Source organism: Arachis ipaensis, chromosome B5, assembly GCF_059453495.1.
Source record: "Arachis ipaensis isolate K30076 ecotype BB chromosome B5, ASM5945349v1, whole genome shotgun sequence".
Classification (NCBI taxonomy): Eukaryota; Viridiplantae; Streptophyta; class Magnoliopsida; order Fabales; family Fabaceae; genus Arachis; species Arachis ipaensis.
Window position 1 is genome coordinate 118,773,499 of NC_142440.1, and position 16,173 is coordinate 118,789,671.

A 16,173-nucleotide genomic window follows, 5' to 3' on the forward strand; every position below is an offset into this window, starting at 1 on the left:
GATCTCTATTTCGGCATTGGACATATAAATCTCTTCTTAATTTCCTTTTGTTTACCAGTCTTCAACATCTTTGACGGCTCCTTATTATCTCGTTACACGTCCCGTACCTCATCGATTCCATGTTGTAACCTAGCAATGGATTTAGGCCAACACTTCCAACACTCTCATTCTTCCAACTTAGAAATTTAACTCATCTAACATTTTCTCCTTTGGAATTAACGTCCAAGAATCTTTTAGAAACTTCTTGCTTAGGGCATCTATCACAACCTCACGACGTTGCATCCGCATGCATCTTAAGTTTTTCAATAATACATCGTAGTCATTCCCTAAACGGTTCGTTAGGCTCAAGTGATACGAGCATTGGAATGAAGGTCAATCTTCTTTCTATGGCTCAAAGGCTTTCATCGGATCCTGGTAATTCATTCCCACGGTGTACCTCACTGCATCTATTTAGTCATGAGCGATACGATCGGTGAGGATTAAGGCTCTAAATTCCCTAGTAATGTCACAAGTTCGTTTTGCATTCAAAGGTCTTGCTCTAAGAAATCAACGTCTCTCTGGTTACAGTTGGGATTCATACGCAATACTAATAAGGCTCGAGTTGATTTTCAAAGAAATATTAAGCTTGAAAGACAAATGAATAGTGTGAACAATGTTCGTGAGAAAATAGAAAGAGTTTTATATACGGTCAATCAGAGTTGTATCAAAATAATAGAATGCACAAGAAGAAGAATTTAGATGCATCTCAAGAAAGAAAACCGGACCAAAAACATTTGATAATATGGATTAGTGTGATGTCTCACTTCCTATATGCAAATAAAATTTCAGGTATCAGTTTCAGTTTACCTTTTCCTTCTTGTGACCCACCATCATCTTGGGCCCTCTTACGTGAATAGACTATTGTTCCATTCCCCTGATTCACTTATCTCTAAGAGTCTTGATTATTCATCTAACGCCAACTAAAAACTTCACTAAGATCTGCAGGCTTTGACGATAATACCCTATTCGGAATAATTTAGTTTGGTTCTAAGTTTTAACCTAGGTCTTTCTTCTCTATCTTTGACTATGAGTAATGATGGTATCCTAGAATAATTCATTGCATCTCAAATCCAATCATTGCATTTACCTTAACCTAGTGATTGTGATCTATCTGCATCATGAGTTTCCACCACGAGGATTAGGACAGTCCTTAACTAGATGCCTAGGTGATCCGCACCGGTAACACAAACCTTGCTTGTTTTTATGCTGCCTATTTGGTCGGTAGTTCTCAGTCCTCTTGAATTCTTGACTCCTTGGTGCCAAATTTTGATGGTGATCTCTTTGGTGGGACTCCCGGTTATCATTTTTTGCCACAGCTGCATTCCTCACACATTCTTCAGCTATCCGACTCTTGTTCACAAGTTCAGAAATCACCCGGATCTCCATAGGTGCTAAAAAGCTCTGAATGTCGCTCCGAAGGCCTCCTTCATACTTAATGCATTTCCACTCAGCAAAGTCCTCAGGAGCTCCCTGACAAATCCGTGAGAAACGGCACAGTTCCTCAAACCTGCTAGTGTACTCAGTGATGGTCATCTGACCTTGTTTTAGCTGAAGCAGTTCAAGTTCCTTAGCATTTCTGGGTGAACTGGGAAAGTATTTCTTATAGAATTCCTCTCGGAACAACTCCCAAGAGATTACAACCCCATCAGGCTGCAGAATGCACCTCACGCCCTGCCACCAATGCTGAGCTTCACCTTGTAGCTGGTAGGTCTCAAACTCAACCCACTGTTCTTCAGGAACATGCTGAGCCTATAATGCTTGCTCAATGGCTTGTACCCAGTTATCCGCATCAGTAAGGTTCGAGGTTCCTCTGAAGGTCGGAGGATGAACCTTCAGGAAGGAGGAAAGCGTCATAGGACCATTATCGCCATTGTTTCCATTGTTACCATTATTTATTTGGTTTCCCAGGGCTTCGGCTGTCGCTTGCATCGCCGCGGCCATATTCCCTAGAGTAGCCATGAAGTCTACATGATTAGGAATATTTCCTGTCGCTTCAGGCATAGCATTGCCTAGTCTGCCTCTACCTCGCCTGCGTCCGCGTTCGCAAGTCGACATCTGGTCCCTATACACACCAACCAAGTGATATCAAGTTGATCAGTCTCAATATCGCAAGTCTAGTGCTTTAAGATCTAAATGCATACTCATGGACGTTTGTGCCACATATATCAGTTAGATTTTCTAATAGCACATAGACACATACACAGAGAATGCACAGAAGCATAATCAGTTCGTCCTCAGGATCTATAGGAACGAACTGCTGTTATACCATAATGTAACACCCTACCATACTTAGTATTATGCTTAAGTCATAAGACTAAGATAGTAAGGTATTACGACTTCTAAGAATAGTAATATATATAATAATAAAGAAAAAGATATTTAACTAGGAGCCTTGAAAAATGGGTAAAACAAAATCGCAAAATAAAAAGCGCAACGCTCAGGAAAGGAATACTTGCGTGCTAAGAAACCTAATAGAAACATGATAAAGATAAGCAAAAGAATAAAGGACAACGAAGGAAGCAGCATAACTAGCCCCTGACTCAGCCTGCGAAGCTAAGGCTGGCCGGAGGGTATATATATACATATAAACATACATAAGTGTTCTCAAAATGTCCCAAAAAACACTATAATATCAAAATAACTCCTATCTCTCCCTCAACCTCTAAGAGGAGTAGCATATAAGTTACTTGGAGAGTAAGCTAAACACATATGTACATATATACAGCCAGAAGCCAAAATACACTTAAGGACTACTTCGCTTTCCAGGATCCAGACGCCTAGTGAGGAGCCTCTCGACCTGCTTCTGAAAAACAACAATACAATATGGAATGAGAACTAGAAGTTCTCAGCATGGTAAAAGTGCCACGCGTATAATAAATAAGGTCCTGAGGATGCCATAGGCAATCCTAGAACTTCGTTATACAATATCCAACCTAATTACTAAACAAAAACCATAAACAGGGGTAGGTATTCTAAATCTACTTAACTTACTCAATTTCAATCCACACCTATCACCAAACCATTTCTCCATTTCCTCCATCCCTCCACCATCCATAATGCAACAGGAACAAACAACCAAACAAGTTCAAGCACAAGTAATGAACAGATAATACAAGTAGCAAATATACAAGTAGCAGGTGATATATCAATTAGGCATTCCCAATTAAGGCATAGCAAACAAAGCACACATATGCATATGATGAATGTCTATCCTACTGGCCGTGAGCTCACGTGTTGGCTATTTTGCCAGAACCCAACACATCTGGTAGCTAACCCAAACATTGGTCTCTAGGTTGCGCATCTCCAAAAGGATCATAAATGAAGGAGAGTGCCTTTCCACATCGAAGGAGTGTGCCTTTCCACCTTCTCCTGGAGGATATACGAAGGAGAGTGCCTTTTCACATCGAAGGAGTGTGCCTTTCTACCTTGCAACCAGAGAAGAATGTGGGGGAAACAATACGAAGGAGAGTGCCTTTCCAGCATCCCCACATCTGCATCACGACAAGAGAAGAAACTTCCGTCCTCAACTTGGCTTATCGACCATTTCGGCCACACACAGTCATTCCCAAATCTCATCATTTATCATCATTATTTCCTTACATTCATTCTTTATAGCCATAACAACATGTATTCATTTAGCTTTCACATCATTCTCTTATAATTCATCACGTTTACCCTTTTCGGGTCCCGACCAAACCATTTATCAAACTCTTCTCAACCTCTTTAATATCGAATAATCTTAAACTCAATCCAACTCTAACATTAAATCAATCACATCACACGAAGATTAAACTTTAACTTCTCGAACCCATGACTATCACTAAGACATCCTCGACACTCTATTTTCTTTTCTATTTTTAATATAATAAATGAACTCAGAATTGCGCAAACTTTATGTTCAGGCGTTTATCTCGAAATAAGATTTCTAACAAACTAATAATCATAATTTTCTGATTTCTCTAGCCTCAGAAATAAAGGAAAATCCGTGACTGCTCTGCAGTGCATAAAACCAGAAAAACAGCAGCAGCATGTGATATTCAAAATTCAATATAAAATCCAAGTTAATTCCAATGACTTTAAAAATTAATTTAGTTAAACTTTACTCATCCAGGTTTCTTTCTCAATTGGTTCTGAGTTAATACCATTTTTAATGAAGAAGTTACATTACCTGGAGTTTTAGTGAAAATGAGTCAAAATCTGTTTTAGAAACCAACAAGCTTAGTACCTTTCAATTTGAATAACTTTTATTACAAAACTCCAATTAAGCTAAATTTTGGTTTGGGAACTCCTACCTCATCCAGAAACAAGTGTGTCTTGATTTCAACCCAATTGCTATTCAATTCTAAGAGTTACAAGCATTGGAAGTTGGTGCATAGCATGCTGAAATCTGTTTCTTTTCAGCTTTGACCATCAATATTCAAAAATTCACAACTCCCAATCCTCAACTCTTAAAATTCTGAAGTTTTAGAGAAATAAATAAAGTTAATAAATTTTATAACAAAATTAGTTTCACTCCAAAACTCAGCTAGTAGAAGTCGCAGCAAGACAAACAAGTTGCTGCCCTGTTTGACCTTTACTGCTGCAGGACAGATTTAACAACCTAACATTAAAAATTTGCCATAACTTGTATATTTAACAAAAAGATCCTAAATTTTCCAGTTTAATTCCTTATATTCCCAAGTTTAGCCCAAAATTGGTCTCATGCAATTCCAATCATTACATAATTAGTTGCAGCATATGTAATACCACCACAACACAACTCTACATCCTCATTAACAAACACCAATCCTAATCCATCATAAATAAATATAAGGACACACCATTAATAACTTCCACACCTCATAATTCCAATATATATCCACCAAAAAATCTATTCCAACAACATTACAAGGCTAATCATTAAATACAACAAACAATTCAACTTATCCTATGGTTCCTCTAACCTAAGTTTTCACAACACCGTAAATATTAATCATGCGAAACTTAAACCATACATTGGCCAATCACTTAATTCACCTAAGGCAGCCTCTTAACACAAAATTACAGCCCCTCCAAGCTCAAGTAAAACAGCCACAAACTAAGCTTTGATCACCAACAAACCTCCAAATATTCTCAATTAAATTCCAATGCACATATACCCACTTAATCTATACCTAATACATATACATATTCCAATTTTAGTTTTTTCATAATAAATACAAGATTAAACTAGGGTTAGGGTATCCTTACCATACCCATATGCTCAATAGCTTGAATCCATAAATCCCAGAAGCTAACTTGAACCTAGAACACAAGAATTGAACAATTTTTAACTTAATCATTCATGAATTTCCGAAATTAGGGGAAGCTGGCTGAGAAAGAAATAATGAGTTACCTATCAAATTGTTCCACGGGTTTCGTAGAGCTCGTCGCGGTGGACGTGTAGTCGCAAATGGTTCGTCAATCGGAGCTCCGGATCAAAAGTTATTGAGAGTTAAAGTTTGAGTGAGGGTTAGAGCGCTCTCTTCCTCCCCCAACCTGTTTGGTGTGTTGGATCCAGAATGGGGAAGAAGTGCTTATGTCCCCTTTTTAAGTATGGGTCCAGTTGGACCCACGGGTCCGATTTGGGCCCCGGTTCAACCGGTTCAGTCTTTCCGGTCCAATTTTGGGCCAGATTTTCAAAATTAGTATCAAAATTCTCGTTTCGACGAGCTCTATCCTATTTTGATATTAGTTTTGTATTTTTAACTTTCTTAATTAAAATTTGAATTATTGACTAATTATTTACTGATTTTAGCGGGGTTGACTGAAGTCATCTTTTTATTGTCTTTCTTAGCGTTGTTGGTTGATGCATTAAAGCATGTTATGTTTATAAACGATTAACAGAGAGTAACATTATGTTTTCTTTTTCTGTTTGTCCTTATTTAATATTTATCTCTCTTAACATGTAAGAAAACAATTTTTTGAGTGATATATTTAACTAATAAAACTGGAATAATCTAAAAATCTTACTTCATTTGATGACATAGTAAAATCCAAACTCCTCCATATCATTCCACATGAAATCTACTTATGAAAGAGATTAAGATTAGAAAGTTTTATAATCTATCCTTCACTATGAATGCATCGAGATATTTAAAAAAAATTTGCAAGAGCTTAACTTTCATTTGGATTTTGATTTATGGCCCTCTTAGCAATAAAGGAAGAATGGGATGTGATTGTTACGTTGGAAACATAAAGAATATAAATTTTAAAACACTAATCTAAGTAAATTTTGCAAGAAGTTTTGCTCCTTTTACTAAGGTAAAGAACTTGTTAAATACATGTACTTTCGGGTATTAGGGATATAGCTTCCATCAATTTCCCTTACATGTTCCGGCAAACTTTTTTGATAGGAAGACAATTATGTAGTACCATAACAAGTGCTATAATTTTCTCCATATACATATTGTTTGGTAGAAATTTGTTTCAAAAACTTCTATCGTATCGTTGTTAAGGTTTTATACGCAATTCAATTTCTTTCTTGGAACAAAAACTTATAAAAGATAAAAAGGAACATATCAACACTAATCAACATGGATAGGCCATTATTTTTTATACTCTGAAAATTCATGGCTTAAAAAAAACATATTTACTCTAATGGCCCATGCAGGTCTCGAACTTGCAACCTTCGCGTTATTAGCACGATGCTCTAACCAACTGAGCTAATAGGCCTACATATTTCTTTGCTTAGTTTATCGACATGTATAAAAGTTTTAATTTTCCTGTTAATCCGTGTTAATAAAAGTTTTCATATTCTATTTCTATAAATCATCAGGGTGTATCACAGCACATTAGTGATATCATTATATATCTGTTGGTGGTATTCCAGTATTAGGTGTTTTTTGCCCTACTTGATTCGCAAGAAATAGCTAGAATCAATATATAAGTAATTAACAAATCAATTTAAAATAGAGCGATATATTCAATGTCTTTGCTTGTGAGAAAATAAAAGTACGCGAATTAGGAAAATTAGAAAAAAAAATTCTTTGAACATATAAGGAATTTCGTTTAGTTGGTGTGCACTAAAGAATATGATAAAAATTTCACACCTCGTATTATATTTGAGAGCTTTGCATATTATGTTCAAAAGTGATAGCATATCCAGCTCATTTGCCAAGGTTTAAATGTAAAAGGAGAACGTTATGGTGAACAACGCTTAAGATACCATAGAACTTCCCATTTGCTTTTGCCGAGTTGACCCTTGGAATATCAAGTTACAATGTATAGAAAAAAATGTTTCATATTGTTCGAACTTTATACCCATGGTTTTGATGCCTAATGTGCTATCAAAACTACAAATATAGCATACTTATGGTTCACAAATATGAAGTTGTTAAGAAGAAATTGAAATTCGACAAGAATTTTGTTATTACGGTTAAAAAAGATTGTGGCAACTAACTTAACTATAATGATAGCTTTTTGATACGAAGATATCTAAAATTTGAAGTTGTAAGGGTAATGTGTGCTAAATCTTGTACTAAAAAGAATACCAATATCACCCCTTGGATTGGATAATTAGCTTTTGTTTTCTCTATGAGATTAGAGCAGAGACCAAATTTTGATTAGAAAGAATGGCACAAAAGCTTTGCATGGTCAAAAAATAGTTGTTTAAGTGGAGTTCTAAGGTCAACGAATGATCAGAACTAAAACTTGTGGTTGAATTCAACCACAATTGAAGTCATCTTTTTATTGTCTTTCTTAGCGTTGTTGGTTGATGCATTAAAGCATTCTATGTTTATAAACGATTAACAGAGATTAACATTATGTTTTCTTTTTCTGTTTGTCTTTATTTAATATTTATCTCTCTCAACAGGTAAGAAAACAATTTTTTGAGTGATATATTTAACTAATAAAACTGGAATAATCTAAAAATCTTACTTGACTTGATGACATAGTAAAATTCAAGCTCCTATATATCATTTCACATGAAATCTACTTATGAAAGAGATTAAGATTAGAAAGTTTTATAATCTATCCTTCACTATGAATGCATCGAGATATTTAAAAAAAATTGGCAAGAGCTTAACTTTCATTTGAATTTTGATTTATGGCCCTCTTAGCAATAAAGGAAGAATGGGATGCGATTGTTACCTTGGTAACATAAAGAGTATAAATTTCAAAACACTAATCTAAGTAAATTTTGCAAGAAGTTTTGCACTTTTAAGAACTTGTCAAATACATGTACTTTCGGGTATTAGGGATATAGCTTCCATCAATTTCCTTTACATGTTCCGGCAAACTTTTTTGATAGGAAGACAATTATGTAGTACGATAACAAGTGGTATAATTTGCTCCATATACATATTGTTTGGTAGAAATATGTTTCAAAAACTTCCATCCTATCGTTGTTAAGGTTTTATACGCAATTCAATTTCTTTCTTGGAACAAAAACTTATAAAAGATAAAAAGGAACATATCAACACCTGTCAACATGGATAGGCCATTGTTTTTATACTCTGAAAATTCATGGCTTTAAAAAAGATATTTACTCTAATGGCCCATGCAGGTCTCGAACCTGCGACCTTCGCGTTATTAGCACAACGCTCTAACCAACTGAGCTAATAGGCCTACATATTTCTTTGCTTAATTTATCGACATGTATAAAACTTTTAATTTCCCTGTTAATCCATGTTAATAAAAGTTTTCATATTCTATTTCTATAAATCATCAGGATGTATCACAGCACATTAGTGATATCATTATATATCTGTTGGTGGTATTCCAGTATTAGGTGTATTTTGCCCTACTTGATTTGCAAGAAATAGCTAGAATCAATATATAAATAATTAGCAAATCAATTTAAAATAGAGCGATATATTCAACGTCTTTGCTTGTGAGAAAATAAAAGTACGCGAATTAGGAAAATTAGAAAAAAAATTCTTTGAACATATAAGGAATTTTGTTTAGTTGGTGTTCACTAAAGAATATGATATAAATTTTGCACCTCGTATTATATTTGAGAGCTTTGCATATTATGTTCAAAGGTGATAGCATATCCAGCTCGTTTGCCAAGGTTAAAATGTAAAAGGAGAACGTTATGGTGAACAACGCTTAAGATACCATAGAACTTCCCATTTGCTTTTGCCGACTTGACCCATGTAATATCAAGTTCAATGCATAGAAGAAAACGTTTCATATTGTTCGAAATTTATACCCATGGTTTTGATGTGTAATGTGCTAGCAAAACAACAAATATAGCATAGTTATGGTTCATGTAATGACCGAGTCCCAGTAAGTCATGATCATACTAGAAATCAGGTGTCACCAACTTGTTCCACTGAAACTTTTACTATTTATTATTAAGCCTGTAATCGGGTTAGCATGCTATTGAGTTTTGAAAAGACTTTTATTTTATAAAAAGATTCGCGAGGACAGCTAATTAAACATACACAAGTCATAATAGGAAATTAAACAAATCATACAAAAGCCAGCATTATATATACCCACAACACATAGCATAGACCATACATACGCATACAGGTACTATCGTATATATATATATATATCATGATTTAGCATACCACCCTTTAGAAATATTACTATGTACAAATCAACACTCCGGGCCCTGGTTCATATAGAAAACCCCTAAGCTGGCGCCCGAACTAGCCTAGTCAACTATGTACACCCTACTCTCTCGGTGAGTCTAACCAAAAGTGAGAGACTAACACAAAAGCTAGGCTATCGCAAAAAACTATTAAAAGGCACAACTGCAGCTCCCAGACCTCAGCTATCATCGTCAGAGGAGATCACAACCACATCAGAACACTCCTCAGGATCCCCGTCCTCGTCGTTGGAAATCTCTATAACCTCAGGAGTGGCACTGGCACTCGTGCTACTGGTCTGACCAGCACTCGCCGGTCCATTAATAGAGGCGGTGAGCGGCTCCTCAGAAGATGGCTCGGATGAAGATACTGAGATCTGCTCCACTGGGATATCCTTCTCTGGTATAGGCTCTGGAAAATGCTCCTCCATGGGCTCAGGCTCAGGGTCCGCCTGATCCGCAGGCTGATCAGGATGCTGGTGAGGCACTGGCCCATCATGAAACGGGTGAAATGGAGCATCCGGGTGAAGCCACTGCAGCGGGAACTCATAGGGCATGTCGGGGTTAAACTCTGGAGTGTCACTCGGGTGGCTAAAAGGATGATCACGCAGAATGTACATACAAGTCCTAATCTCCGCAGCTACTACATAAAACCTATGCTGTACTATATCCTCGTATATATAGGGAGGGTCCATCTCATAAAATATAACTCCGGTCTCTATCTGAAGGGGAGGAAGAAAAGGGGTAAGAACTGGGGGGTTCTTATTAGGGTCGAAGGTAGTTAGTTTAATCAGGGTTACCACAATTCAAGTAATTCTCAACAAAATATACAAGATTCACAGAGAAGTATCTAATTACCACAATTAAGAGTAACAGTAAGGAATGCATAAATACAGGAAGATAATCACAAATAATTTCACCATATCAAGCAAAATGCAAATCCACAATAAGGATGATGCATGTCTAGTCCTATCGCAGGTAATGAGCTCATTTGTCGGTTTCGTCCCGCACCCGACGCAATCCAACTCGCAAGTCAGATAAGGCATTCCAGCGGCATAACCTCTGCAAGGTCTCAACCTCTTGCAGGCGCTGATTCTCCAGCTGAAGTATGCCGAACATGACCTCTGCAAGTACTTGCAGGCGCTGATTCTCCAGCTGAAGCATGTGCCACTTTCTCCTGGAAGCCATTCCATATACACGGGCATTCCCGTATAATTACTCATACATAAAGCCCGCGGCTTAACATGTTCACATCAACACTATAATTATTTACTTTCCATCACCCTCTTGTGACCTTTTAATTATTTCATAATCACACGTGCCGGTTTGTCTTCTCTTTCCCTTTTAAAACCAAAACTAATCCCCCTTTTATTTTTAACGCAAATTCTTTAACATTTTCCAAGATGTCGTCAAACAGAATCATTCAATAAAAACTCAATTACTTTTTGGAGTTTCCTAAAACTACTCCAAATAAAATCCTTGAGTCAAATTTAGAACATCAGCCCCTTTTCATTTTCAAATCAAACTCAAACATAGTACTTTTCTTAAATAATTTAAATTTGAAATATAATTATTTTCTGAATAAATAGAAAATTAAATAATACAATTTCTCAAATCCAATCTTTTTCTTCTAAACAAAATTTTAAATAAATTCTTAAGGTTTATAACATAATTTTGGCAGCACCTCCCTTAAAATCCGGACTCTGCCACCCTTCTCGGGTTCCATCCAAATCATTTTCCACACTCTTTTAAAATCATTTCCAATAAATCAAACCAGCAACTTTTTAAAATTTTCAAATTATCCTACCATAATTCAGAAATCACAATCATCAGAATAACTCGGTTTCTGGCTGCACCTAAATCCTCCAAACCTCAAACTTATCACAATTATCAATATAAATTCAATCGACAAGTAATCACGACATCAATTCACTTATCAAATACCAATTTAACCGGTGAAAATTTACCAAAACCCTACCTTCGTACGAAATCAAAATATGCGAAGCTCCGGAGGAACCTTCTGACCGAGCTGCTGAAGGAAAAAATGTCCGGAATCCTCCGTGCCCCCTAAAACTCCAGTTGGCCAAACTCAAGGGGTAGGGGAGCTACGTCACCGTCGACTTCCACCGGACAAAAGTAACACCAACACGTAGAGGAGGAGGATACGAACACTTTTACCGAATTAGATTTTTTATTAGAGTTACAAATTAGGAGAAATCGGGAAGGGAGAATGGTTGAGGGTTACGGTTCTTCGATGGGGGATTTTGGTCTCTCTCTTTTCTTTCTTACATGCAATTCGGTTATGAGTTAAAGAAAGGAGATTAGAGGGTGTTAGCAATATTGAACAAGGATATGTGTCAAGGAGAGGGTTATGTGTCATGTTTTCTTTCTTTCTTAATACATTCGGTCATAATAAAAGGGCATTGGATGATAACTCATCATTAAGTTCCTTTGGTCAATAAAAGAAGGAGACGTGTTATGTTTTATATATGTATACATATGTATATAAGCCATGCTAATAAAATCCTAGGTGGATGAATCATGAATTAAAGTACATGGATCCTGTTTATATTTTTTTTTTCTTTCTTCTATTCTCCTAATGGCTCGGCCAAGAGAAAAATAAAATGAACATTGTTAGGTCATGATGCTAATTAAAGACATATGATGAATTAAATAAATAATATATAAGGTTGAATAATATACCATAATAATAATAATATTATACAAGGTCAAATATATGAGTTACTAACATAAATGACATTAGTAACTTTGAAATTGAAAGATATTTGATGAAGCATTAGTAATTCTAAACTCATCAAGAAATACCAATAATTAGTTTTATCGGTAAAACTCGGACTTGATAATAATAATATTAATATTATTATCTAGGCTTCATTATAATTAGAACAAGTAAAATAAATAAATAACATAATAATAAAATTATATTACCATTTATTTTACTTCGGGGTTCGAAGTCGACTCGTCAAGATAAAACCAATCGCTTTAAAATATTATTTTAAGAAAAACTCGCATTAGTACAAAAGTTAGAGTTGTTACAGTTCACAAATATGAAGTTGTTAAGAAGAAAATTAAATTCGACAAGAATTTTGTTATTACAGTTGAAAAAGATTGTGGCAACTAACTTAACTATAATGATAGATTTTTGGTACGAAGATATCTAAAATTTGAAGTTGTAAAGGTAATGTGTTCTAAATCTTGTACTAAAAAGAATACCAATATCACCCCTTGGATTGGATAATTAGCTTTTGTTTTCTCTATGAGATTAGAGCAAAGACCAAATTTTGATTAGAAAGAATGGCGCAAAACCTTTGCATGGTCAAAAACTGGTTGTTTAAGTGGAGTTCTAAGGTCAACGAATGATCGGAACTAAAACCTGGGGTTGAATTCAACCACAATTGGAATCATCTTTTTATTGTCTTTCTTAGCGTTGTTGGTTGATGCATTAAAGGATGCTATGTTTATAAACGATTAACAGAGAGTAACATTATGTTTTCTTTTTCTATTTGTCTTTATTTAATATTTATCTCTCTCAACAGGTAAGAAAACAATTTTTTGTGTGATATATTTAACAAATAAAACTGGAATAATCTAAAAATCATACTTGATTTGATGAGATAGTAAAATCCAAACTCCTCCATATCATTCCACATGAAATCTACTTATGAAAGAGATTAAGATTGGAAAGTTTTATAATCTATCCTTCACTATGAATGCATCGAGATATTTAAAAAAAATTGGCAAGAGCTTAACTTTCATTTGGATTTTGATTATGGCCCTCTCAGCAATAAAGGAAGAATGGGATGTGATTGTTACATTGGTAACATAAAGAGTATAAATTTCAAAACACTAATCTAAGTAAATTTTGCAAGAAGTTTTGATCTTTTTACTAAGGTAAAAAACTTGTCAAATACATGTACTTTCGGGAATTTGGGATATAGCTTCCATCAATATCCCTTACATGTTTCGGCAAACTTTTTTGATAGGAAGACAATTATGTAGTATCTTTTTCGTAGGAAGACAATTATGTAGTAACATAACAAGTGCTATAATTTGCTCCATATACATATTGTTTGGTAGAAATATGTTTCAAAAACTTCCATCGTATCATTGTTAAGGTTTTAAACGCAATTCAATTTGTTTCTTGGAAGAAAAACTTATAAAAGATAAAAAGAAACATATCAACACTCGTCAACATGGATAGCCCATTATTTTTATACTCTGAAAATTCATGGCTTTAAAAAGCATATTTCTTCTTATGGCACATGCAGGTCTCGAACCTGCGTCCTTCGCGTTATTAGCACGATGCTCAAACCAACTAAGGAAATAGGCCTACATATTTTCTTTGCTTAGTTTATCGATATGTATAAAACTTTTAATTTCCCTGTTAATTTGTGTTAATAAAAATTTTCATATTCTATTTCTATAATTTATCAGGGTGTATCACAGCACATTAGTGATATCATTATATATTTGTTATTGGTATTCTAGTATTAGGTGTATTTTGCCCTACTTGATTTGCAAGAAATAGCTAGAATCAATACATAAATAATTAACCAATCAATTTAAAATAGAGCGATATATTCAATGTCTTTGCTTGTGAGTAAATAAAAGTACACGAAATAGGAAAATTAGAAAAAAAATTTCTTTGATCATATAAGGAATTTTTTTAGTTGGTGTGCACTAAAGAATATGATATAAATTTCGCACCTCGTATTATATTTGAGAGCTTTGCATATTATGTTCAAAAGTGATAGCATATCCAACTCATTTTTCGAGGTTAAAATGTAAAAGGAGAATGTTATGATGAACAATGTTTAAGATTCCATAGAACTTCCCATTTGCTTTTGCCGACTTGACCCATGGAATATGAAGTTACAATGCATAGAAGTAAACGTTTCATATTGTTCAAACTTTATACCCATGGTTTTGATGCCTAATGTGCTAGCAAAACAACAAATATAGCATAGTTATGGTTCACAAATATGAAGTTGTTAAGAAAAAAATGAAATTCGACAAGAATTTTGTTATTACAGTTGAAAAAGATTGTGGCAACTAACTTAACTATAATGATAATTTTTTGTGACGAAGATATTAAAATTTGAAGTTGTAAGGGTAATGTGTGCTAAATCTTGTACTAAAAATAATATTAATACCACCTCTTGGATTGGATAATTAGATTTTGTTTTCTCTATGACATTAGAACAGAGACAAAATTTTGATTAGAAAGAAAGGCGTAAAACCTTTGCATTTTCAAAAAATGGTTGTTTAAGTGGAATTCTAAGGGCAACGATTGATCGGAACTAAAACTTGAGATTGAATTCAATAATAACGGAAGTCATCCTTTTATTGCCTTTCTTAGTGTTGTTGGTTGATGTATTAAAGCATGCTATGTTCATAAACAATTAATAGAGAGTAACATTATGTTTTCTTTTTCTGTTTGTCTTTATTTAATATTTATCTCTCTCAATAGGTAAGAAAACAATTTTTTGAGTGATATATTTAACTAATAAAACTGGAATAATCTGAAAATCTTACTTGATTTGATAACATAGTAAAATCCAAGCAGCTCCATATCATTCCACATGAAATTTTCTTATAAAAGAGATTAATATTAGAAAGTTTTATAATCTATCCTTCACTATGAATGCATCGAGATATTTAAAAAATTTTGCAAGAACTTAACTTTCATTTGGATTTTGATTTATGGCTCTTTTAGCAATAAAGGAAGTAAGGAATGTAATTGTTATGTTGGTAACATAAAGGGGTCTGTCTAAAATCAGCCCAACTCTTTTGAGCTTATCTGATGCACCATTCAATTTGAAGCGTTAGATTAGATTGACAAACGATCTAATGGTTTATATTTAAATTATTATTAATTTATTAAAAATTACACTTAAAGATAATAACTCTTTTGATATTTTACAATTGCCCACTATAAAATGTGAGAATCAAACCCTGCTTGCTGCAGCGTTGAGCCCCCGCCTCTTCCTCCGCCCACTTCCTCTGTCTTCTTCGTCAAATGATGAACCTCCATTTTTTCTTCTACCCAATTTCTGTCTGCCTTCTTCCTCTTCACGATGTCCCTCCGCTTCTTCCTCCACCCACTATCCTCTGCCTTCTTCCACATCACGATGAACCTCCTTTTCATCACATACCCCCTTTTTGTCTGCCTTCTTCCTCTTCACGATGTCACTATACTTCTTCCTCTACCCACTGTCCTCTGCCTTCTTCTACAACGACTCCATGACCTACCTATTTAAGTGATGGCTCAAACTCTATTGCTCATGTGTTGTTTTTATTCTCAAATTTCCAAACCTTTTTAGGGTTTTGGTCAAAAGAGGTTGACCTTTAACAAAGCCTCTAGTTGGGAACAAGTTCCGTATCGGTCGGAAAATCTACGGTGGACCCTTTGCAAAGATCTATCTCAGTGAGCTCTCTCTTTTTAGGGTTTTTCAAATTAATTTATTTTAATAATTTTTGCGTGGGTACCAATATTCAGACAAATGAAAAGGTTGCGATTAAGCTTGTGAGTACTTTGATCTACCTATGTT

At 34.8% G+C, this 16,173-nt stretch overlaps 2 protein-coding genes and 1 non-coding gene across 3 annotated transcripts; all 3 read right to left on the reverse strand.

Annotated features, from left to right (window-relative positions):
• Positions 1–1,155: 1,155 nt before the first annotated feature.
• On the reverse strand, positions 1,156–2,094 carry LOC107640837 (uncharacterized). The gene is made up of 2 exons (XM_016344339.1): positions 1,870–2,094; positions 1,156–1,788 (listed from the first exon to the last, which is right to left on the reverse strand). The coding sequence occupies exons 1-2, from the start codon at positions 2,092–2,094 to the stop codon at positions 1,156–1,158; spliced, it is 858 nt and encodes a 285-aa protein (XP_016199825.1).
• A 6,460-nt stretch (positions 2,095–8,554) lies between these two features.
• TRNAI-AAU (transfer RNA isoleucine (anticodon AAU)) lies at positions 8,555–8,628 on the reverse strand. The gene has a single exon. It is a non-coding gene; the product is annotated as a tRNA-Ile (tRNA).
• A 1,155-nt stretch (positions 8,629–9,783) lies between these two features.
• LOC148565545 (uncharacterized) lies at positions 9,784–15,749 on the reverse strand. Its single transcript, XM_088487182.1, has 3 exons — positions 15,577–15,749; positions 10,433–10,451; positions 9,784–10,323 (listed from the first exon to the last, which is right to left on the reverse strand). The coding sequence occupies exons 1-3, from the start codon at positions 15,747–15,749 to the stop codon at positions 9,784–9,786; spliced, it is 732 nt and encodes a 243-aa protein (XP_088343308.1).
• Between the last annotated feature and the right edge of the window lie 424 nt (positions 15,750–16,173).